General features: G+C 38.9%; 2 protein-coding genes, 1 non-coding gene and 1 pseudogene across 4 annotated transcripts in view; 3 read left to right on the forward strand and 1 right to left on the reverse strand.

The window, feature by feature from the left end:
- The first annotated feature begins 2,437 nt into the window (after nucleotides 1-2,437).
- Nucleotides 2,438-7,926, forward strand: LOC113680861 (uncharacterized). Its single transcript, XM_089182776.1, has 8 exons — nucleotides 2,438-2,548; nucleotides 3,866-4,122; nucleotides 4,554-4,674; nucleotides 4,839-4,961; nucleotides 5,275-5,397; nucleotides 5,710-5,832; nucleotides 6,619-7,140; nucleotides 7,394-7,926. Exons 1-8 carry the CDS (start codon nucleotides 2,485-2,487, stop codon nucleotides 7,711-7,713), a joined length of 1,653 nt encoding a protein of 550 aa, XP_089038902.1. The 5' UTR covers nucleotides 2,438-2,484; the 3' UTR covers nucleotides 7,714-7,926.
- Nucleotides 7,927-8,345: 419 nt separating this feature from the next.
- Nucleotides 8,346-12,195, reverse strand: LOC149039979 (uncharacterized). Its single transcript, XM_089181498.1, has 3 exons — nucleotides 11,029-12,195; nucleotides 10,112-10,845; nucleotides 8,346-8,370 (listed from the first exon to the last, which is right to left on the reverse strand). The coding sequence occupies exons 1-3, from the start codon at nucleotides 12,193-12,195 to the stop codon at nucleotides 8,346-8,348; spliced, it is 1,926 nt and encodes a 641-aa protein (XP_089037624.1).
- A 3,848-nt stretch (nucleotides 12,196-16,043) lies between these two features.
- Nucleotides 16,044-20,053, forward strand: LOC113680885 (uncharacterized). The gene is made up of 6 exons (XR_016179534.1): nucleotides 16,044-16,194; nucleotides 17,568-17,823; nucleotides 18,248-18,368; nucleotides 18,536-18,659; nucleotides 18,975-19,097; nucleotides 19,827-20,053. It is a non-coding gene; the product is annotated as an uncharacterized LOC113680885 (transcript).
- A 4,878-nt stretch (nucleotides 20,054-24,931) lies between these two features.
- LOC149039980 (uncharacterized) overlaps nucleotides 24,932-25,000 on the forward strand; it is a 6,338-nt pseudogene continuing 6,269 nt past the window's right edge. The window contains exon 1 of the transcript XR_016179842.1: nucleotides 24,932-25,000. This exon is cut by the window's right edge and continues 87 nt beyond it. The product of XR_016179842.1 is annotated as an uncharacterized LOC149039980 (transcript).

Consider the following 25,000-nt stretch of genomic DNA (forward strand, 5'->3'; position numbering starts at 1 on the left):
CCAAGAATTAAAACACGGGGCATTTGTCCAGCTATTGTAGAACTAAAAAATTTCATTCTCTGTGATACATTATATATAAATACCGCGAATTTAACGAAATGAATGACAAAATTATTTTGAGCGTTTTTTTGACACTGCTGTAGTTGTATTTAATTTAACTTAAATTTAAACACCAGAGACGACAACTTAGTAAACATGAAATAAGCAGCCTGTTTATAGTGTTTATTTCATACATAATATTCACCGGCCTGTTCTTGTATTTCTTGGAGGTTTCTTGAGAAATCTAAAAGAGGAGAGTGGATAACGATAAAGACATGGTTGAAAAGGCGGCAAGATACATATTTTACATAATATATGATGAAACTAGTTTATCAGGTCTCATAATGGCTCTTTCGGCCTTCTTATCGGGGGGGGAAGGGGGGGGGAAGGGGGTGGGGCATTTTCTTCCGTATTACCAAGCTGGGGTCGACAATTGGCCACAGAATAGACTGTCACGGGTAGGGGTTGGTATATCGCTAGGACTTCTGTTTCCTTCACTTCCATTTTTCTTTCAGGGTAAGGCAGAAGTCAGACACATCTCAGAATAGATGACACGCAGGACCTTCACGCTAACTTGTGGAACATGGCTATACACGAGACACTCATCTTTACTAAAAGCTTTTCAACTCCTGTCATCTGAATTAAGACCTGGCCCCTTAATTTTCCAAGGCGTTATGTGTCATAAGTAGCTCATGATGGCCGTTGTCCAGCAAATTGTTTTAGTGTTCAAAGCCGAGGATTCAAACAACAAATAATTAAGGAACAAATCATGACTTTCGAAGGGTTAACCAAATTTTCGAAACTCAACACGTACACGGCTTTTTATTTCCAAATTGATAACAAACTTCGTGCTTCCCCTGCCGCAGACATAGAAAGGACCATAAGTTATTAATTAAAGTACACAAACGCTTGCTCGCGATAATATTTTTTATTTTGTGAAAGAACAAAGAAATGTACATGTGTCTCGGTAACGGAAATAAGGGAATGTTCAAATTTACTTCTCGTTTATACTCCTCTCTTAGTTTTGTAGCACACAAAACCAGCCTTGACTGAAGATCCTTGCGGAGTTAAACATGTAATGGGGATCCAACTTCAAATAGTTGAAGTTTGTTCGGAAGCCATTCGCTGGCCTCCTCGTACTAGGTCTGAATCCCTCCATCGCTTGGTCAAAATTTTGGGTTTAGCCTCACAACTGCACTTGAAAAGACGCTTTTTTTGGAAATGGATCCTAAAATGGAACGTAAAATGGAACCTAAGGGAGCCTGGTGAGCAGAACCCCAGATCCCTCGGTGTCTCTCTTAATGCGTTGACTTATTGTGTTGGCGCAATGGAACTTTGAAAGCTGTGCGGTAAAGATCCCGTTTTTGTGAGTGCAAAGTTTTCCTAGTGTGAGGGGTATTTTAGACAGAAACTACTTTCGCTTATACGTTGACATAATGTTAAAAACAGCTGCCAAGGCTAATCATCCACTGAAAATCAATCATTAACTAACATGAAAGGAATTAGTGATGATAAATATTTTATATAAAACTTGCGTATCTCCAGTCTTACATGTTAAAACATTGTTTTCAATTGACTATGAGGGTTTATCGTGTCATCACTTTTTTGTTTCCGTTGATTAGAGTAATACTAAGTGTAGATTTTGAATTTTCATACGATCAGTTAGACACAGTATCCCTTAATTCTGCTCTTTGGCCCGACCCAATCACACCTAACATCTTTTTTTTCGCATGAAGTAGATTGCACATTACACGGGCATCTGGGACAGAAAGAGCAACAGTAATCCGCTTAAAAGATGACGGATAATGACAAGGAAAAAGAGCCTGAGCACCAGTTTTACGCGAGCACTCTTCGAACTCAGTTAGTCGGGTAAGAGTCATTGATCAATTGTTCAAATGTTTTAAAGCCCTCGATTGATTCTCAGACACTCACCTCTCCGATTTCTTTCACTCCTACAATTTATGGTTCAAGGATTTCCAACACAATTTCTAATTGAACAGAGCAGTCACAAGATCTTGAAATAATTGACACACACTTTCAGAAAATGTGAATCATTCATCACGAGTGACTCTTTTCCAGAACGGAAGCACACTGTAATATTGGCTGAGATGGTTGCGGGTGATTATGTTAAAAAAACACTCTTCCTAAAAGATCCATATGGTTAATTACTCGCTTCGTCGATTGGCATAGGTCCAATTTCCTAAGAAATGTTTTGCATTAAAAAAGATTTACGTGCATTATGTATAATCGAGTTTTATCAACCAACTAAATCCCAAAGTAACTAATTCAAGTACGAAAACAACTGAGAACCTCATAAATAATAAAGGAGTGGAGTATTTCAACGGAGATCAAACTTGAGCTGTCATATTTACGCGATGTTTATCTCATGTTTGAAAATCTCACTGTGGCTGTTCGCTAGAGTTATAACTGGTGTTTTCTGAGAACATGCTCTCCGTACTCTACTACTTCGTTGTCATTGTTTTGGCCTCCCTAATACCGGAAGGACAAGGTAAGATTTTACACAGTTATGACTTTGTTATGGTTTGAGTATATTTCAAAGTTTACCAAGGTGATGAATTATTTTTTCATTTCATATATTTTTTTGTTTACAACAACTGAATCTTAAAGTAATCGCATAAGCTTCTCCAACTAATATCAAATATAATTAATTATTTCATCTAAATTCAAAAAGGAAGGGCGCTTATTGGAGTATCATAAAGCAAAGTTAACTTTAAAAAAGAAAAACAGTCACTGTCTCTTCAATGAACTGAAGTCTAGAGACGTGTTCGACTTTTTTGATCATGCACGATAGATGAGTTGAGAGGCTCATCTAAACTCAACCAAAATGGCTTCTCTTGTTCAACTTAAAACTTTACACAGATGTAAAGCTTTTTAATTCTTGGTAAAGAAACCTTTTAGTTCGTCACAGCGAGAAACATAACGCACTTAATCATGTTATCTGAGGGAAAAACTGACTTTTTTTTACAATCTGGCTCCAAAGTTGATCTACATGTTAGTTGATATTTCAAAACACCTAAATCGAGGACTGAATTCGTGTATTCGAGCGAGTTGGTAGAACTATGGCATAATTAAGTTATTTATGATCCACCGCAGAAAGCAAATTCTTACTTAGCTTCAGAAAAAAACAGGTGGTTCAAACAAAAGATTTGATTAACAAAGAAAACAGTTGACAGTTAAGGACTTTTTTCTCATATCGTATACAGTTATGCCCCTATGGTGTGCATACTCAAGAAAAAATTTCAGCGTTTCGCCGTTTAGTGATCGTTAATGTACAGTATGCAGTGAAAACTTTTGTTACATCCTTAAAAGTAGAAAGTCAAGAGCTAAATTCCATACCATGGTGTTGATGAAGTTAAGAAGCTCGTGAGTTTTGCGAGAACGACCAATTTTGTCTTCTCGCGCTTTTCATTATTAATACGCAGTTTGGTTGAAAGCTTAAGTGAAGCGACATAACAACAACCGCTTCTCATGAATTCACACAATAAAAACTTCACGACACGTTCCGCTAATAACCCTTTTTTTACAGAACCAAACATGCTCAGACGAGTGGACCATTATTATTATATAAACACGATTCATTCTATGTAACAACAAAGGTGTTTATGGATTTTTGCAATACTCGTTCGATCACGATAGCTGATCACAACCAAAGGCAGATAACATGATAGGTCAGATTATCAATAAAAATCACTCTCTTGGTGCTGAACTAAAGCAAAAAGTCAGCAGTAACACTGCTCTATAATTCCAGTCTCAGTAGAGGGGCTCAATGTGACATAGCAACTTTCTTAATATAATTGTTCACCAGGCGACTGCCGCAATTTGCAGTTTACCAGTTTTCCTAAACCTGGCTACAGGTTGGAGAATCACACGGTTCGAACTATTGAAGTATTCGACGAGGTTCTCTGCAAGTTACAATGCTATCTGGAACCTAACTGTGTCAGTTATAACTTCCATAAGCTAAGACAGGCGTCTGGAACACACAAGTGTGATCTGAATAACGCGACCATTGAACACGATGGAGAACTGGTAAAAAACGAAAGTTACATTTACCGCGGAGCTGAGGTGAGGATGACGTTTTTAAGCCAAGAGTATGAGACTAAGCATCCCTCGACCTCTGCCACTCCTCTAAATTCTCCTTCCACCCACCAGAATATAGATTACGATAGTTGAACGTATAAAATGTTGAAATAAAGAATTAAGAGAGGCATACTTTGTTATTTGAGAATGACCGGTTCTGGAGCTTTTTTTATACATTTATAAGATACACGGAGATTTTGCTCTCGCTCTGAACAGTGCCCCACTTGGGACGGGAACAAATGTGCTCAACACAAACATTTGCGTAAATAACAAAAAAGCTTGCGCGAAATACATGGACATGAGGGAAGACGCGTATATTTCACAAACATGCAAAACATTCAGAACTTGCAAACATGAATACACGTGCAAAAGACAAGCACAAAAATTGAAGTGGTCATATTCTTTTTCTTCTTAAGAATGGTTGCGTCAGTAATCCTTGCAGAAATAATGCAACATGCCAAGCTGGCTTTACGCACAGAGATTATCAGTGTTTGTGTGCTTTTGGGTCTGGATTTGAAGGCCACGATTGTGATAAAGGTGAGGAGTCCTCTAAATTTTTTTGTAGTCAGTAAAATGAATGTGTGGCCATTTCCTATCTGACAACGGGGAACGTTAGCATGGAGGCGAAAACACTTGCGGCCAGAGCACGTAAAATGCACACAAACCCTTACATAAATGTGGCGCTCATTTTGTTCTCTCAGACATAGATGAGTGTTCTAGTGAAACAAACGGCTGTGATGAGAATGCGGAGTGCAACAATACCCTGGGATCTTACAAGTGCATCTGTAAAGATGGATTTCATGGGAATGGAACTAACTGCAAAGGTAATTTAGTTGTATCAAGTGAGTTGATAACGTAAAATAGGCCACTGTTGCGAGTTTAAAATCTGAAGTTTCGAGCGCTAGTCCTTCGTCAGAGCAAATGGAGGAATTATGGGTTGTGTCTGTTTATATGCGGAATATGGAGTTGCGGTATCGGCGGGAACATGGTTACGAGAAAATTAGAATAAAGTAGGTGACTATAACATCCCAAAAATCTACTAAAGCAAACAAACGAGAAATCAATAAAACCACAAAACACAAGATAACAAAATAAAAACAGGTTCCGTATAAAAGATGCTTCTTTTTAATTCTCTAGACTTGGACGAATGTGCTGAGGGAACACACAACTGTGATGTGAATGCTGAGTGTAACAATACCCTGGCATCGTACAACTGCACGTGTAAAGATGGATTTCGTGGAAACGGAACAAGCTGCAAAGGTAATTTGGTATCATCAAGTGAGTTGATAACGTAAAATAGCCACTGTTGCGAGTTTAGAATCTAGAGTTTCGAGCGTTAGTCCTTCGTCAGAGCAAATGGGGGAATTGTGGGTTGTGTCTGTTTATATGCGGAATATGGAGTTACGGTATTTGTGGGAACATGGTAACGATACAACAAAAATAAAATAGTTGACTGTAAGATCTCAAAAATTAATTAAAGCAAACAAACGAGAAACAACAACACCACAAAACACGAGATAAAAACATAAAAACAGGTTCCGTATAAAAAATACTTCTTTTTTAATTCTCAAGACTTGGACGAATGTGCTGACGGAACACACAACTGTAATGTGAATGCTGAGTGTAAAAATACCCGGGGATCGTACAACTGCAATTGTAAAGATGGATTTCTTGGAAATGGAACCAAATGCACAGGTAACTGTTTATAACATCATTCTATCTTATCTCTCCATATTTTTCTGGTGGACATAGCACCAGACTTAAACTTGTACAAGAGTATAATGTCCCTAATTTCTGTAGGGTATTCTGCCGGCAGCAGGCCCAGCAGAACGAGCCGATCAGCATAAGAGACGTTTTTCAGTGGGTAATTAAGAATAAACTTAGTCAGAGAACTTTGGATTTTCTCTATTAATGTTCCATGTATGACTGTATAATAAAGAGACCATAGGCAGGAACATTATTCAAGTTTGGGTCTGACCACAGGCAGCACAGCAGCCTCCTTATCTAAACGTCGTTGACATCGCGGAAAACTCGCCTGATTCACGAAAGGTCTTGTTGGCCTTTGAGGTTATTTCTCCTGCATGCTCTGCCCATTGGAGATCACGGGAATCAGTGATGCTTAGGTCTTAAGCTTAAGGTACACACTCGAGCGATGTCCATCAAGGTCAACCAGGAGTTTTCTTAAAGATGTGAACGAATTTGCATTTTGCGGCGTTGAAAGCTATGCAGCTTGGTAAATTTACCAGTTTCCAAGGAGTTACCAGCAAGAGTGACAGCATATTTCCCGGTTGAAAGTAGATTCTATGTTCATTACCAGAACCAGTGCGAAGATACCGTCATGAAGATAACTATATCTCCCGAATTTACGGGAATACTTTTTTGTAAGCGGTAGTGTGCAACATTGGCAATACCCAAAGCAATATGACAATTAATTTCTTAGCAGTACGATAACTTTCCCTTTCATTTGCGATTATTGTACAGGATTTACAGCAGTGTTTACAACTCTTGGTATGATTGGACGTACGGGTCCAGTCCGAATTGGAAGTCACTACGCAGGTCAGGATCACGACGGGCAAGTTACATTGTCCAACGGTATTCAACAATGGACTGTGCCACACACTGGTGAATACAGAATAGAAGCAAAAGGAGCCTCAGGGAGGTACGGTGTGGACAGTATCATCAAGAACGGTGGAAGAGGGGCACGAATGATTGGAAACTTTATTTTGACCAAAGATGAGATCATTCATATACTTGTTGGTCAAGAAGGGACAAAAAAGAAAAAGAACTCAAAAACTGCTGGAGGTGGTGGAGGTACATTTGTTGTGAGACGAAACAACACGCCTTTAATCATAGCTGGAGGTGGAGGGGGAATAAAAAATATGTCAGAGCAACATCCGGGATGTGATGCGTCCCTAGACACCATTGGAAATGCAGGGAACAACTCGCCACTGGGATCAGGTGGAATAGAAGGACAAGGAGGACTTACTAATGGTGTGAATTCTGGTTGGTGGAGAATTTGCTTTTTATAAATACTGAGAAATTCGTTGCATTTTACTGCCATCCTTCACTATCTTCAACGTAATGATAGAGTTAGATCTGGATTAAACAGAGGCGCTAAATAAAGAGTTAGTTGCATCATTTTTACGCTGACTTGTCCTCATAAGCTTCACTGCGGATCGTAGTTTGATCGTAAGAAATTAAATTTATGGGTGCTATTCGTAAGAGAATCACTGATCACTTTTTGATTGTACTGTAGGTGGCGGTGGTGGCGGCTTCCATAATAATGGACATGATGCAACGAGCTCTAGTGGAGGAGGGGGAAAAGGAGGTTCAGGATATCTTCAGGGGGGAGAGGGTGGAATGCCTTTTGGTGGGTTCGGAGGTGGCGGTGGCTTACATACAGTCAACAAGGGACCAGGCGGTGGTGGTGGTTACACTGGGGGAAGTGGCGGGGCTAATGATGATATTTCCTGTGGGGGAGGGGGAGGATCTTTTAACAATGGAACAAATCAACAAAATGAATGTTGCAATAATAATGCTGGTCATGGTTGGGTAAACATTACATTTCTCCGATGAAGAGCACACAGCAACTCTTGTTAACGTGCACAAAAAAAAGTTGTAGGTCAGTTCTTAATATTCTTGTACATTTCAATCACCCCATTTCCTCGAATGAGCACTCGGGCTCTTATTTAAAATTTAAGCTTAAAGGGGGTGGGCGCTTACTAAGAAACTATTCTACCTGAAGCTTAAAAAAATATAAAATGGAAATAAATACAGGTTTTCCTCGTATCCAAACTGTTTGACAAAGTGAGAAAAACGGACGGGGCGCTTGTTTGATATTATGGGCTAGGGGGCGGCGCCTATCGGGAGAGGGGGCTTATTATGGCGTGGGCGGTTACTCCAGGAAATACAGTATTACATATTTCTAAAAATGATTTTTAGTTGATTGTGAAAGTTTATTATGCAATCATTTTTTCCCCTTGATCAGCTCAAAACTAAACTCAATTTTCAATACGACCAGTTCGGCCCATTATCTCTGTTTTTTCCTCCCTTTGGGCCAACTGAGTTTCCTCTGCCATTGGCGCTGGTTGTAAATTATCCTCGAGCTCAAAAATAAGGGTTCGGTTTGTGTTACGTATAGCGTCCTTGGTTACTATAACCAGAATCCCCCATTTGTGAAATGTTAAATTTGGTGTTACGATTCCCAGTCAATCCTTCACCTCTAACGGTTTCCTGCAAAATGGAAAACCGGCACAGGGTTGATACCAACTTGTAGATGTGACCATGATCAATGTTGTGTTCCCTGAAGTATAAAGAGGGGGGGGACAGGGTAACAAAGGATATATCTTACAGATAGAGATGACTGAAATACATGAAATACGCTCGAGTTAACCGAGTTTGAGTTTGCGGCGTTCTAAAACGAGACTCAGTCATCGTCTCAGTGGTCAGGATGAATAATTACAGATCTGTTTCCGTTTCCATAATGCAGGGTACAAGAGCAGTTATATATACCAAGGTGATGACACGTTCAATTTTACGCAAAATTGTATTAATTTGTTTGATTGTTATGTTTATGTCAACATCTAGAAAAGTTTTTGAGAAGGCTCTTGTGCTCTTTCACTAAAGTGGAGGAGAATGCTATAATTGGCGTATCGAGAAAAGACGTCTGTGCTTGATAACGACTAGGTACTAAATGTTTTAATTAATAAAAGGGGCATTGATTTATTCATGGTTGCGAAGGCGTGGAGTGATATTCCTGCAGCAATGATCATGAATTCTCTTTCGAAATGTGGCATTGCGAACAATTTAGATGGTTCCGAAGACGATATCGTCTACAATTCGACCGAAGACAATATAAATAATAGCGAACTTGATTTCGGCCAACTTTTTCAGTCCGATTTCAAAGGTTGTTTCGCGTGGAAACTCTTTTTTTGCAGGGCTGTTTGTTATCATTTTTTGTAATTAGTTACCGGTACATAAGTAATTTAGAAGTTTTTGTTCTTTAAAAGTCTTTAAAGTCTTTATTCCATCATAAGATAAAACTACATATCTTATGTTACAATGAATTGAAAAAGCTACAGAAATCTACATACATATTATGAATTAAAAAGTATATCATTACAATAAATGGAGCTTAAATATCAACCTATTTACAAATGTGTTCATAAAGCGCTGTGTATTAATTTTCGGGCGCGCGCAGCCTTTTTTCCTGAGATTGTGTAGATATGTCTTTTGGACAGGAATGATATCTTTCAGGGGGTGGCAATCCGTTGATTTTAGTTTCTTCAAAATGTTTCTGTCTTGTTTGTTTAAAAGGTTCTTGATAAAAACTGGAAATGAGATAAAACCGCGTTTATGACATCGGTCTAAAAAATTTTGTACAACCGTAAGATCGGACTCAGATGCCCCATAGACTGAAAGTGCATAGCTAAAATTAGCTAAAACAATCGATATAAAAAGATGATCAATCTCTGCCTGAGAGTAATGTTCCTTTCTCAATGTTCGTAGGACGTGTAAACACTTGTTTGCTTTGACAAGCTTAGTTCTTACATGCTCATCAAATTTTCCATCACTCTGTAAAGTTACTCCTAGTAAAACGAAGCTATTACATTGGGGAATATTATTAATTGGAGAGTAGAGTACATTATGATTTTTCTTTCTAACAACCAGCTCTTTACATTTGCAAGGGTTGCAGACCATTCTATTGTCTTTACACCATGTTAAGAACTGTCCTACTAAGTCGGCAGACGGGTCACTATTCCTAGTGATAGGCGAAAGAATAGTGGAATCATCGGCATATTTAAAAAGCACAGGGCAACCATTAAAAAAAATCTCCAAATCGTTCAAAAATATATTAAAAAGATACGGTCCGCTTACACTACCTTGTGTGGTTCCTCTATTGACAAGTTTCCACTGTCCTAAAAAATTATAACTAACAACACGTTGTTGTCTTGCATAGAGGAAACTATGATACCAATTGATAATGTACGGATTTAGAGGTAGCTGTTTCAGTTTGGCAGACAAAATAGCATGGTTCACAAAATCGAAAGCCTTACTGAAGTCCATGGTAAAAATTCGCACTGCGCTATAGTCACTACTATCTAAATACTTGTATGTCTGGTGCTGGATAGCGAGCAAGGCATTTGTGCAACTACCCGCCTGTCTATATGCAAATTGGGTGTGGCTCAGGTTGCTCTCAAAGACTGACTGTGCTTGTGTACGATACACGACCTTCTCAAACAACCGGGCAATAACGGGAGTAACATTAATACCACGGTAGTCTGAGTCCTCTATAAGCATGTTCACTTTGGGGAGAGGATTAACATTTGCCCTTTTCCAGGAGTCTGGCCATGTATGAGTAGACAGCGACAGATTCCAAACGTGAGTGACGATTGGTGTGAGTAGCTCAGCACAGTCTTTCCAGATCCAGTACGGGAGGTCGTCTGGTCCCGTTGCGGTTTTCTTTGCATGAACTAAGGTATTCCAGACACACCGCTCAGATATTTTCGGGGGCTTTACACTGTCCGGGATATCCATATCACTAGGTCTAACGTAAGTGTCATCATAGCACAGGTTGGCGAAGTAGTCGTTCAGACGAACTAGAGAGTTCTTGTCCAAATTTATCAATGATGACCTGCGACGCTGCGATAGGGCGTCCACGCCCTTCCACCACTCACCGCTACCAATGGCAGCCAGTTTTCTTCTGTTCTCGGTTATCAGCTCAGAAATGCGCTTATTAAATAAAGACAGGCGTTCCTTATTCTTTAAAGATATATGGGACTTAGTCCTCAGCATACACTTGACTAATGGGGACATCCAAACTGGGTCACGCGATGACATGCGTACAGATTTTTGCGGCATAAACTTATTCATCACTGCACGAATCTTTACCTCAAGCACCTCGACCGCCTTGTTTATGTCCACCTCATTGAGGACGTCACTCCAGTCCAGCGCAGCGAGTGCCATATAAAATGACTGTTTCCGATGTTCCCTACAGTCCCGCACAAGAACTTTGCGGCGCATAGGTTTAAGCTTTAATCCCGCCGGTAAAACAAAGCCTTCATGGTCTGTCTTAATAAGCATATGTATGGAATATGCTTGACCGAACAGATCCGCTCGGTTGGTCATACAGTTATCCAAGCACGCGTTACCCCGCGTGGGAAAATCAACCACGAAATCCCAGCCAGACAAAGCCTTAAATTCTTGCATATCCAAACGATTTACATCGCCACCACAGACAATAGCCGCTTCTGGGTGTTTGTTCAACACAAGGTCCACAAAAGATATTATATAATTAATTAAGTCGAGATCCCGGTAGCTATGCTTCGGAGGATTATACAGGCCGCAAATTAGCATAATGTGATCGGACGGCAACTGCACTGTTAAAGCAATAAATTCATATAAATTGGACCGATAGACATCCAAGACTTTAAGACTGTCTCTCACATAGACCGCAACACCCCCTTTTTTCCTTTTGTCCAAGTCTGCCCAACCTCTGTCCCGCCTGAACACATTGTAATTTGGGATATTCACCACGGCGTCCGGCATATTAGTGGAAAGATGAGTTTCACTGACAATACACACATCAATATCCTGAGATCTCAGGTCAGCCTCAAGCGCCACAGGTGCTCGTACACGACTTTTTGTTTTCGACAAACCACAAATGTTCGTAAACAAACATTTTGGGACAGCGAAACCCTTTGATTTAGAGGTGGATGTTTTGTCGGTTGTGTTGACACGCGGAATGTTAATTAAGTTACTCCGATCCACTTTCCGACCTTCAGCCTTGATGAAACGGCGGCCTTGCATCACCGGGATTTTCTTGGTTGAGATGGATCGTGAGATTCGAGCACTATGTTGCCCACGGTATTTCAGAATGCCGAGTGACTTGAACTGAGATAGAACGGCCGGAGATGGCTTGAAAGCTTTGTTTCGGAGAGACAAGAGTTCAGAGCATTTCAAAGACGCTGGCTTAGTTCGCATTAACATCGGGTAGTTCTTATTAACTCCTCCGAAACTCTTGGCTATCTCTGGACCCGGTTGTGACTCTACGTCCATATCTATAGTGATATCTAGCGTGATATATTTCTCCGGTACTGCAAGCAAGGTTCTGTAAGTATTGTTACCTAAATAAATGTTGTAGAAGGAATTAACGTGTTTTTCCCTGTGAAAACTTTTTTTAAGAAGTTTTCTACCGTATTACAAAAAGTGACTCAGATGGGGTCGACAATTGGCAACAGAATAGACTGTCACGGGTAGGGGTTGGTATATCGCCAGGACTTCTGTTTCCTTCATTTCCATTCCTTTTTCAGAGTAAGGCAGAAGTCAGACCTATCTCAGAACAGGTGACACGCAGGACTTTCACGCAAACTTGTAGAACATGACTATACTCGAGACGCGCATCTTTACTAAAAGCTTTTTAACTCCTGTCATCTGAAATAAGACCTGGCCTCTTAATTTTCCAAGGCGTTATGTGTCATAAGTAGCTCATGATGGCCGTCGTCCAGCAAATACCTTAAGTGTTCAAAGCCGAGGATTCAAACAACAAATAATCAAATGACAAATTATGACTCTGGAAGGGTTATCCATTTGCACGCTAGCCTTTAGTCCTTTGCACCGGCAGACGATTCAGACTACTGCTTGAAAAGTCAAATTTTCGAAACTCAACACATATATGGCTTTTTATTTCTAAATTGATAACAAACTTCGTGCTTCCCCTGCCTGCCGACACAGAAAGGACCATAAGTTATTAATTAAAGTACACAAACATTTGCTCGCAATAAATAGAGAACGGCGTCAATAAGATAGCTGCCTTATCGTAGGAGCTGTGCAGATGCATTAAAAAAACTTTACGACTCAGACAAATCTGTGATATTGATGGTGGTCATGTGTTACTTTCAGCAAATTATATAAGAGCAAGAATACTTGAATGTTTCCGAATGTCGTCATCACATTGCAATATTTAAGTCTGGATCCTGGAAATTTTGACACGGAATTCCGAACACTGATTCAGAAAGCAACTAACTCTTTCACGTTGTAGCCCAAATAAACTGACAATTATATCAAGACAAGTAAATTTTAGATATTTCATATTGATTGGTATAACCAGGCCACATGCGATCTTGTAGTTGCCAGAATTTAGGGGTCAGACAAGAAGCAAAAAATAAAAAACCCACCATGCCACAGGTCCGATGGTGAGATGGTTGTGTGAGGTTATACGAAAACTCATCCTTGTAGTTATGGCCAAGAGATTATAAACTGGTTATGGCTAATCATTCGCTTGAACAGTTTGAAAACAACTAAAACGAGTCGGTTGGTTCGGTGACAATGTCCTGCAGAAAGAAAGCGCTAGATGTACCTTTTGAGGAGGCTCATGTGCTCTTTTACTTGAAGTAGAGTAAAACACTTTATTCGGCATGTAATTGGTAAGAACGTGTGTGCGGATGTTCTTTGTAAGTGAAGCCAGTAAAAGTTCCAAAAAGCTATTTCTATGAGTTACAGAGAAGACCAGAGCAGAGTAATCACTTTCCCTGAATCGTTCGGTCAATAGTGCAACTTTAAAAAAACACTTTTGTGAACGTCAAGAAATAAACATCTGGCTGTCAGTATTTTCTTCTTGTCTCATGTTAGTCAAACGTTAGTTATGAATTGACACCGACTGTGAGCAGGTTTATTTTGTGAAAGAACAAAGAAATGTACACGTGTCTTGGAACCAGAAATAAGAGGATGTTCGAATTTACTTCTCGTTTATACTCCTCTCTTAGTTTTGTAGCACACAAAACCAGCCTTGACTGAAGATCCTTGCGGAGTAAAACATGTAATGGGGACCCAACTTCAGTTTTAGGGAATTTTTTTTATTTGTTTGATGTAGGATTATTTAGATGATGGAAAACAGCGGAGAACAAGTCCATCTCTGCGACAGCCTTCTGTTGACAGGAAATTCTTAAATTGAGCGATAAAAAGCACCGCAAATAGCTCGAGGATTTTCAAGACAATTTTTTGATTGGAAAGAGTAATCAGAAGATGATTCACACACAATTTTCAAAGCACAGTAACTGTTTATCGGAGTTTCCTTTTCTGAATTTAACTTTCATTGAAGATAAACCACAGTGATCTATTCGCTGAGATGACTGTTAGACTTATAGAAAAATTCATTGTAGTAGATACAGCTAATTATTCGCTTGCACAATCAGATGTGAAAACGATTGAAACGAGGCACTTAGCATGGTGACAATTTCCAGCAGAAATAATGATTCTTTCGCCATGACAAATTCCTATCTACTGAAAGAAGACGTGGAGGGAAGCCTTGACTTGAAGGCTTTTCGTCTAATAAAATCAAGCAATGCGCCAATCTGCAAATAGTTGAAGTCTGTTTGAAAGCTGTTCGCTGGCCTCTTGGTACTAGGTCTGAATCACCGCCATCCTCATCCCCTTCCCCTTAGCCCCTTTTTTGACGAAAACTGAAAGGTGCTGAAGTGAGGACTGGGGACTGCGCAAGTTAAATACGAATTACAGCTTACCATGTTAAAAGCTGGCCTCACGAAATAGCCACAGACTATCTTTTACAAAAACCCATTCAAACCATAAATATACTTTACAGGTTTTTTTTTTTGTGAAAAGTTCGCGTTCTGTTGTCGTAGTATTTCGTTCAAATGCGGGCAGACGATACCTTGCGATCTTACAAGTGTAAGTGTAAACATGGAAATGGAACTAACTGCACAGGTAGCTCGGTTTTGACACATTACGCTGTCTTGTCTTCAATCTCAAAGGTGACTTTTGCAAGATCAGAAGATAACAGGACTATTCTTTACGACACCGTATAGTCCAAACTGCACTTGAAAAGACGGTATTTATGGAAATGGAACCTAAAATGGAACCTAGAAAGGAACCAAGGAGTGCCTAGGGAGCAGAAACCCTCTCTGTAAAAATATTGGGGGCCCAGCTCCCTCGATGTCTCTCTGAATGCGTCCATGTTGTGTTCTGCTTTGGTGTAATGGAACTTTGGAAGCTGTGTGGTAAAGATCCTGTTTTTGCGAGGGTAATGTTTTCTTAAGGTGAAAGGTATTTTAGACACAAATTACTTTCGCTTTTAGGTTGACATGATATTAAAAACAGCTGCCAAGATATTTTAGGCTTATCATCCACTGATAATCAATCATTAACTAACACGCAAGGAGTTAAAACTAATAGATATTGTATATAGAACTCATCTGAAGTCAGTTCTTCAAATTCTTGTGTATCTCAAGTCTTACATGTTTAAAAATAGTTTTCAATTGACTTTGAGGGTTTATCATGAAATCCCTTTTTTGTTTTTGTTGACTAGAGTAAAACTAACTTCCCATTTTCGATCTTCATATGATTAGTTAGACCCAGTATCCCTTAATTCTACTCTTTGGACCAACTGAATTTTCGCACCTTTTTTTTTTTTCGCTTGAAGTAGATTTTACATTCTTCTTGAAAACTTGTACTTTGATTTCGTTGATTTCACATGCTACTAAAACAAGGAAAGGGGAACGGGGAACAGATAAGAGCAGAGCAGTCAGAAGATCTTAAAATAATTGGCGTACATTTGTCAAAAAATGTCAATTGTTCATTAGGAGTGACTCTGTGCCAGAACTTGATATAAGCGGAAGCGCATTGTAATATCGGCTGAGATGGTTGTGGGTGATTATGCAAAACAAAAAAACCTCTTCCTTAAAGATATTGTTAATTATTCGCTTCGTCGATTGGCATAGGTCCAATTTCCTAATAAATATTTTGCATTAAAAAAAGATTTTGCGAGCATTATGCATAATCGAGTATTATCAGCCAACTAAATCCCAAAGTAACTAATTCAAGTACGAAAACAACTTAAAACCTCATAAATAATAAAGGAGTGGAGTATTTCAACGGAGATCAAACTTGAACTTTCATATTTTGCGTGATGTTTCCCTAATGTTTAAGAAACTCACAGTAGCTGTTCGCTAGAGTTATAGCTGGTGTTTTCTGAGAACATGCTCTCTGTACTCTACTACTTCGTTGTCATTGTTTTGGCCTCCCTAATACCGGAAGGACAAGGTAAGATTTTACCACAGTTATGACTTTGTTATAGTTTGAGTATATTTCAAAGTTTACCAAGGCGATAAATTACTTTTTTTTAAATTTTTTTGTTGACAACGGCTAAACTTTACAATAATCGCACGAGCTTCTCCTACTAATATCAAATGTAATGAATTATTTCATCTAAATTAAAAAAGGGGCGCTTACTGGAGTATCTTAAAGCAAAGTTAACCTTAGAAATAAAACAGTCACTGTCTCTTCAATGAATTGAAGTCCAAGGACGGGTTCGACTTTTTTAATTTTGCACGATGGATAAGTTGAATACTATAAGATTGAGAGACTCATTTGAACTCCACTGAAATGGCTTGGCTTGTTCAACTAAAAACTTCATACAGTAGTAACGGTTTTTAATTCTTAGTGAAAAAAGACCTTTTAATTCGTCACATCTAAGTAACATAACGCATTGTTAGAGTAGTGCTTCAAACTTGGCACTTAACATATTATCTGTGGAAAAACCTGACTTCTTCGCACAATCAGCTCCAAAGTTGATCTAAGTTTTGGTTCATATTTCAAAAAACCTTAATCGAAGACTGAATTTGTGTATTTGACCGAGTTGGTAGAACTTTGGCATAAGTTATAAATGATCCGCCCCAGAAAGAAAGTTCTAACTTAGTCTGAGGCAAAATAGGTGATTCAAATAAAATATTTGTTTAACAAAGACAATAGTTGACATTTTAGGATTTATTTCTTCCGTCATACTCAATTATCTCCTTGGGGTGTGCATACTCGGGGGCAAATTTCAGCGTTTCGCCTTTTAGTGCTCGTGAATACACAGTATGCGTAGGAAATGTTTGTTACATCTTTAGAAGTAGAAAGCCAGGACCTTGATAGTGTAAAAAGAGTTTGTCAAAATTGCTTGACGTACCATGGAGTTCATAAAGTTAAGAGGCTTGTAATTTATACGCGAGCGACTAATTTTGTTTCCTCGCGCTTTTCATAATACGCATATTGGTCGAAAGTTGCAGTGACGCGACACAATAAAAAACGCTTCTCATGAATTGACCAAACAAAAAACTCCATGACACGTTCCGATAATAACCTTTTTTAAAAGAACCAAACATGCTCAAACGAGAGGACCATTATTACGTGACAAACACGACTTACTCTATATATTAACAAAGTTGTTTATGGAGTTAGGGAACAATCGATCGATCACGATAGCTGATCACAACGAAAGGAAGATAAACATGATAAGTCAGATTATTAATATAAATCACTCTCCTGGTGCTAAACCAAAGCAATAATTCAGAAGTAACACTGCTCTACAATTCCAGTCTCAATTGTGGTACTCAATGTAACATAGCAACTTTCTTAATATAATCGTTCACCAGGCAACTGCCGAAATTTGCAGTTTACCAGTTTTCCTAAACCTGGCTACAGGTTGGAAATCACACGGTTTGAACTATTGAAGTATTCGACGAGGATCTCTGCAGGTTACAATGCTATCTGGAACCTAACTGTGTCAGTTATAACTTCCATAAGCTAAGACAGGCGTCTGGAACACACAAGTGTGATCTGAATAACGCGACCATTGAACACGATGGAGACCTGGTAAAAAACGAAAGTTACATTTACCGCAGAGCTGAGGTGAGGATGACGTTTTTAAGCCAAGAGTATGGTACTTTATACTCTTTGAGGCTTTTTTAGCAAGAGAAAGCATCCCCCAGCCTCTGCCACTCCTCTAAATTCTCCTTCCACCCACCAGAATATAGGTTATGATAATTGAACGTTTAAACTTTTGAAAAAAAGAATTAAGAGAGGCATATTTCGTTATCTAAGAATGACCGCTTCTGGAGCTGTTTTTGTACATTTATAGGATACATGCAGATTTTGCTCTCGCTCTGAACAGTGCCACGCTTGGAACGTGGAAAAGCTTGCGCGGAATACATGGACATGATGGAAGACGCGCAGATTTTACAAACTTGCATAACATTCGGAACTCGCAAACATGAATGCACGAGCAGAAGACAAACAAAAAAATTTAAGTGGTCATATTCTTTTTCTTCTTAAGAATGCTTGCGCCAGAAATCCTTGCAGAAATAATGCAACATGCCAAGCTGGCTTTACACATAGAGATTATCAGTGTTTGTGTGCTTTTGGATCTGGATTTGAAGGCCACGATTGTGATAGAGGTGAGGAACCCTCTAAATTTTTTTGTAGTCAGTAAAATGAATGTGTGGCCATTTCTTATTTGCTGACAACGGGGAACGTTAGCATTGAGGCGAAAACACTTGCAGCCAGAGCACGTCAAATACACACAAACCCTTATATAAATGTGGCGCTCATTTCGTTGTCTCAGACATCGGATGAGTGTTCTAGTGAAACAAACGGCTGTGATGAGAATGCTGAGTGTAACAATACCCTGGGATCTTACAAGTGCATCTGTAAAGATGGATTTCATGGGAATAGAACTAACTGCAAAGGTAATTTAGTTGTATAAAGTGAGTTGATGACGTAAAATAGGCCAATGTTGCGAGTTTAAAATCCGAAGTTTCGAGCGCTAGTCCTTCGTCGGAGCAAATGGGGGAATTGTGGGTTGTGTGTCTGTTTACATGCGGAATATAGAGTTACACTATTGGCGGGAACATGGTAACGAGAAAATTAGAATAAAGTAGCTGACTACAACATCCCAAAAATCTACTAAAGTAAACAAACAAGAATACAATAACACAACAAAACACAAGATAAAAACATAAAAACAGGTTCCGTATAAAAGATGCTTCTTTTTAATTCTCTAGACTTGGACGAATGCGCTAACGGAACACACGACTGTGATGTGAATGCTGAGTGTAACAATACCCTGGGATCTTACAAGTGCACGTGTAAAGATGGATGTCGTGGAAATGGAACTAAGTGCAAAGGTAACTGTTATTTTATCATTTTATCTTATATCTCCTTATTGATAATGGAGATAGCACCAGACTTAAACTTGTACAAGAGTATAATGTCCCCAATTTCTGTATGGTATTCTACCGGCAGCAGGCCAAGCAGTACGAGTTCATCAGCATAAGAGACGGTGGGTAGTTAAGAATAAACTTAGTTGGACACCTTTAGATATTCTCAATTAATGCTCCATGTATGATGGTACAAGGAGATCATAGGCAGGAGCATTATTCAAGTTTGGGTCTGACCACAGGACAGCACAGCAGCTTTCTTATCTAAACGTCATTGACATCGCGGCACACAAGGTATACAGGTACACACTCGAGCGATGTCCATCAAGGTCAATCAGGAGTTTTGTAGCGTTGAAAGCTGTACAGCTTGGTGAATTGACCAGTTTCCGAAGAGTTACCAGCAAGAGTGACAGCATATTTGCGGTTGAAAGTAGATTCTATGTTCATCATTAGAGCCAGTGCGAAGATACCGTTATGGAGATATAGTTATTATTGGGTTCGGAAGAAAATAATCAACTTAATCAGTCTTGCTTGTCAGTGGGATTTTCTGGAGATTTTTGCTTCGTTATCTTATTCTGCCGAATTTAGAGGAATATTTTTTCTAGGCGGTAGTGTGCAATATTGGCAATACCCAAAACAATTGACAATTTCTTAACAGTACCATAACTTTCCCTTTCATTTGCGATTATTGTACAGGATTTACAGCAGTGTTTACAACTCTTGGTATGATTGGACGTACGGGTCCAGTCCGAATTGGAAATCACTACACAGGTCAGGATCACGACGGGCAAGTGACATTGTCTAGCGGTATTCAACAATGGACTGTGCCACACACTGGCGAATACAGAATAGAAGCAATAGGAGCCTCAGGGGGTACAGCAAGGACAGTATCATCAAGAACGGTGGAAGAGGGGCACGAATGATTGGAAACTTTATTTTGAACAAAGATGAGATCATTCATATACTTGTTGGTCAAGAAGGGAAAAACGTTAACTTTAAAACTGCTGGAGGTGGTGGAGGTACATTTGTTGTGAGACGAAACAACACGCCTTTAATCATAGCTGGATATCTCCAACCAATGATAGAGTAAGTCGCTGATAATCAGATTTTGAGGGATTTATGAAAACCGTAATCATCAAATTTCTTAATGTTAGTTTTGAAGAATTTCTTTGATGGTTCTTTTGGAAGCTAGCACCTCATACAAGACTTCGAAAAATGACATCGAAAAACTTGACAAGGCTTCTCATTCGTTAATTGCGGATCTGGATTAAACAGAAGCACTAAATAAAGAGTCAACTGCAGCGTTTTTACGCTGACTTCTCCTCATAAGCTTTTTTGTTACCAACAATCTCCACTAATTAAACTCCAAAAAGCAATAGCTTAAGTAAGTTATGGAACACTGCGGATCGTCGTTTGATGGTAAGAAATTAAATTTATGGGTGTTATTTGTAAGAGAATCACTGATCACTTTTTGATCGTACTGTAGGTGGTGGTGGTGGCGGCTTCCATCGTAATGGTCATGATGCTGGGAATTTCAGTCGTTTAGGGGGAAAAAGGGGGTTCAGGATATCTTCAGGGAGGAGAGGGTGGAAAGTTTTCCAGTGGGTTCGGAGGTGGCGGTGGTTTACGTACATTCGACAGAGGACCCGGCGATGGTGGTGGTTACACTGGGGGAAGTGGCGAGGCTAGTGATGATATTTCCTGTGAGGGAGGGGGGGATCTTTTAATGATGGAACAAATCAACAAAATGAATGTTGCTATAATAGCGCTGGTCCTGGTTGAGTAAATATTACATTTTTCCAATGAAGAGCACATAGCAACTGTTGTTATCGTGCACAAAAAAAGTTGTGAGGCAGTTCTTCATATTTTTGTGTATTTCAATCCCCCTATTTCTTCGAATAAGTACTCGGGCTCTTATTTAAAATCTAAGCCTAGAGGCGGGAGAGTGGGGCGCTTACTGAAAGGAGGCGCTTGTTAATAAACTATTCTAGCAGAAGCTTAAAAAGTTACATACGAAATAGAAACATTATGAAATTATTATGAAATCCCTTTTTCTTTCCTTGATCAGCTCAAAACTCAACTCAATTTTCAATTTTTATACGACCAGTTAGGCCCATTTTCTTTGTTTTTCCGCCCTTTGGGCCGACTGAATTTCCTCTACCATTTGCGCTGGTTGTAAATTATCCTCAAAAATAGGGGTTTGGTTTGTGTTACGTATGGTGAACTTGGTTACTACCACTAGAATCCCCCAAAATGTTAAATTTAGTATTACGATTCCCAATCAATTGGAAAACGTTCTCCCTCACCTCCAACGGTTTCCTGGAAAATGGAAAACCGGCGCAGGGTTGATACCAACTTGTAGATGTGACCATGATTAATGTTGAGTTCTACAGATAGAGATGACTGAAATACATGAAATACGCTCGAGTTAACCGAGTTTGAGTTTGCGGCGTTCTAAAACGAGACTCAGTTATCGTTTCAGTGGTCAGGGTGAATAATTCCAGATCTGTTTCCTTTTCCATAATGCTGGGTACACGAGCAGTTATATATACCAAGGTGATGGCGCGTTCAATTTTACGCAGAGTCTTACTTAGTTGTTAGAATGTTGTTTTTATGTCAACATTTTGAATAGTTTTTCAGAAGGCCCTTGTGCTCTTTCACTAAAGTGGAAGAGAATGCTGTAATTGGCACACTGAGAAGGGACGTTTGTGCTTGATAACGACTAGAAATTAAATGTTTTGAAAATTTCATGTAAAAAATCTTAGAAAATTGCTTTGCAAGAGTTATAGAAAGGATCTCTCAGTTTTTAGGGTTGACAGAATAGTACTTGCTCATAACCTTAATTTAAGTCACTATGGTAACATGTTGATAACCACTCTTGATTTTAATCAATAAGCTAATTTTTTTTCGCCATTGATAGTTGTTTTGTTGTTGTCTTGTAAGAACTCTGATTATAGTGTTGAGACTTCTGTAGTGTCCCAGCGAAATTCCTTTGCAATTGGCTATCTTCAAAAGGGCACAATAACAAGCGACAACTGTTTCCCCCTCCCATGGGCCAAAAACGACAACACAGTAAACATGAAATAAACAGCCTGTTCTTGATATTGTTTATTTCACTCATAATATTCACCGACCTGTTCTTGTATTTCTTGGAGATTTCCTGAGAAATCTGAAAGTGGGAAATGGATAACGATAGAGACGTGGTTGAAAAGGCGGCAAGATACATATTTTACATAATATATGATGAAGCTAGTTTATCAGGTCTCGTAATGGCTCTTTCGGCCTTGGTATCGACAATTGGCCGCAGAATAGACTGTCACGGGTAGGGGTTGGTATATTACCAGGACTTCTGTTTCCTTCACTTCCTTTCCACTTTCAGAGTGAGGCAGAAGTCAGACACATCTCAGAACAGGTGACACGCTGGACCTTCACGCAAACTTGTGGAACATTTCTATACTCGAGATGCACATATTTACTAAAAGCTTTTTAACTCCTGCCTTCTGAAATAAGATCTGGCCCATTATTTTCCCAAGGCGTTATGTGTCATAAGTAGCTCATGATGGCCGTAGTCCTGCAACAAACAAATAATCAAATGACAAATCATGACTTTCGAAGGGTTAGCGCACGCATGTTTTAGTTCTGATAATTTCAAGTTTAGGTTCAAGTCTCTCTGTTCTATGGTGGCCGCCTGTCGTTTATCAGCCATCACTTTAATGGACGTTACTAATTTTTCTGCGACTTAAAGTTTTTGCTGAAGGGAATCAGTTAAGCGGTCCAGGTATCTGAAAACAGAAAGGACCATAAGTTATAAATTAAAATACACAAACGCTTGCTCGCAATAAATAGAGAACGGTGGCAATAAAATAGCTGCCTTATCGTAGGAGCTGTGCAGATGCATTAAAAAAACTTTACGACTCAGACAAATCTGTGACATTGACGGTGGTCATGTGTATTTTTCAGCAAATAAGAGAGCAAGAATACTTGAATGTTACCAAATTTCGTCATCATATTGCAATATTTAAGAGTGGATCCTGGAAATTTGGCTCGGAATTCCGAACATTTGATTCAGAAAGCAACTTACCTTTTTATGCTGTAGCCCAAATAAACTGAAAATTACATCAAGACAAATAAATTTTATTACATGCTATATTGTGGTTATAAGAATTTAGGTACTTTGGTGTGATGTAACTTTGAAAGCTGTGTGGTAAAGACCCCGTTTTTGTGAGCGTTAAGTTTTCTTAGGGTGAGGGGTATTTTAGACACAAATTGCTTTCGCTTATAGGTTGACATAATGTGAAAAACAGCTACCAAGGTATTATAGGGTTATTATCTACTGATAATCAATCATTAAATAAAATGAAAGGATCTAAAATCGATAAATATTTTATATAGAACTTGTGTATCTCAAGTCTTACATGTTTAAAAATGGTTTTCAATTGACTATGAGGGTTTATCATTTAATCACTTTTTTTGTTTTTGTTGATTAGAGTAAAGCTAACTTCGGATTTTCAATTTTCATACGATCAGTCAGACCCAGTATCCCTAAATTGAGGGTGGCAAAGGTGGGTTTCAATCACACAACATCACGGATAATTTTTTTAACCAATCATGCGTCACTTAAAAAAGAGTAAGTACGCTAAGCTAATAATGTAAGATTTCAACCTATTGGATGTATTATCAAAAATTATCTTGCATCTACCGTTTTTTGCCCTGGAATGAATTGCATCTCACTTGTCATATTGCTTTTTGTTTGACAAATAAAAACGACTTACTTGTTGAAACTAGACGCTCTGCGAGCGTTTACTCGTCTGGGCATCCTATAGTCATCATAGTTTGTTGTTCAATAAGTCAGAAGTCGTAGTTTTGACAATGTTTTCTTAGTTTGAACTCATATATGGCTCACTAGTTATCCCGCGAGAACTAGTGTGAACTTTGCTAATTTGGAAAGAACGGAAAAAACCAGAAAACAATGACACGGCTGCCACGTTTTATTGATCTTCGTTAAGACCCTATTTACTTTTGATGACTGGTATCCTTCTAGGTTAAAGGGCGTTCACTTATCACGGAATTCTAATAAGAAGTCTTGTAAATCACGCATCACGCGTTTGATGTCCGGTCACCCTCCTAATTCTGGTCTTTGGCCCGACTCAATTTTCGCACTTAGCATCTTTTTTTTTCGCATGAGGCAGATTGCACATTGCACGGGCATCTGGGACAGAAAGAACAACGGTAATCCGCTTAAAAGATGACGAATAATGACAAGGAAAAAGAGCCTGAGCACCAGTTTTAAGCGAGCGCTCTTCGAACTCAGTTAGTGTGGTAAGAGTCATTGATCAATTGTTCAAATGTTTTAAAGCCATCGATGGATTCTCAGACACTCACCTCTCCGATTTCTTTCACTCCTACAATTTACGGTCCAAGGATTTCCAACAAAATTTCTAATTGAACGGAGCAGTCACAAGATTTTAAAATAATTTACACACATTTTTCCAAAAATGTCAATCATTCATCAGGAGAGATTCTTCTCCAGAACTTGATAAAAGCGGAGGCATACTATAATATTGGCTGAGATGGTTGTGGGTGATTATGCAAAACAAAAAAAAATGTTAATTATTCGCTTAGTCGATTGGCATAGGTACAATTTTCTAATAAATGTTTTGCATTAAAAAAAAGATTTTGCGTGCATTATGCATAATCGGTATTATCAACCAACTAAATCCCAAAGTAACTAATTCAAGTACGAAAACAACTGAGAACCTCATAAATAATAAAGGAGTGGAGTATTTCAACGGAGATCAAACTCGACCTGTCATATTTTGCGTGATGTTTCCCTCATGTTTGAAAAACTCACTGTGGCTGTTCGCTAGAGT

The sequence above is a fragment of the Pocillopora damicornis genome, chromosome 9 (assembly GCF_964200805.1).
Source record: "Pocillopora damicornis chromosome 9, jaPocDami1.2, whole genome shotgun sequence".
NCBI lineage: Eukaryota > Metazoa > Cnidaria > Anthozoa > Scleractinia > Pocilloporidae > Pocillopora > Pocillopora damicornis.

What these genes read in the sequence shown, in the direction of transcription:
- LOC113680861 (XM_089182776.1), top strand. Translation starts at nt 2,485, where the DNA reads ATGCTCTCCGTACTCTACTACTTCGTTGTCATTGTTTTGGCCTCCCTA. An exon ending in AGGCCACGATTGTGATAAAG is followed by an intron (nt 4,675 to 4,838) that starts GTGAGGAGTCCT and finishes TTGTTCTCTCAG; the next exon opens with ACATAGATGAGTGTTCTAGT. An exon ending in AAATGGAACCAAATGCACAG is followed by an intron (nt 5,833 to 6,618) that starts GTAACTGTTTAT and finishes ATTATTGTACAG; the next exon opens with GATTTACAGCAGTGTTTACA.
- LOC149039979 (XM_089181498.1), bottom strand. Translation starts at nt 12,195, where the DNA reads ATGGACGTAGAGTCACAACCGGGTCCAGAGATAGCCAAGAGTTTCGGA. An exon ending in AGGCGGTCGAGGTGCTTGAG is followed by an intron (nt 10,846 to 11,028) that starts GTAAAGATTCGT and finishes CTGATAACCGAG; the next exon opens with AACAGAAGAAAACTGGCTGC. An exon ending in AATCCGTACATTATCAATTG is followed by an intron (nt 8,371 to 10,111) that starts GTATCATAGTTT and finishes TCCATTTTGCAG; the next exon opens with GAAACCGTTAGAGGTGAAGG.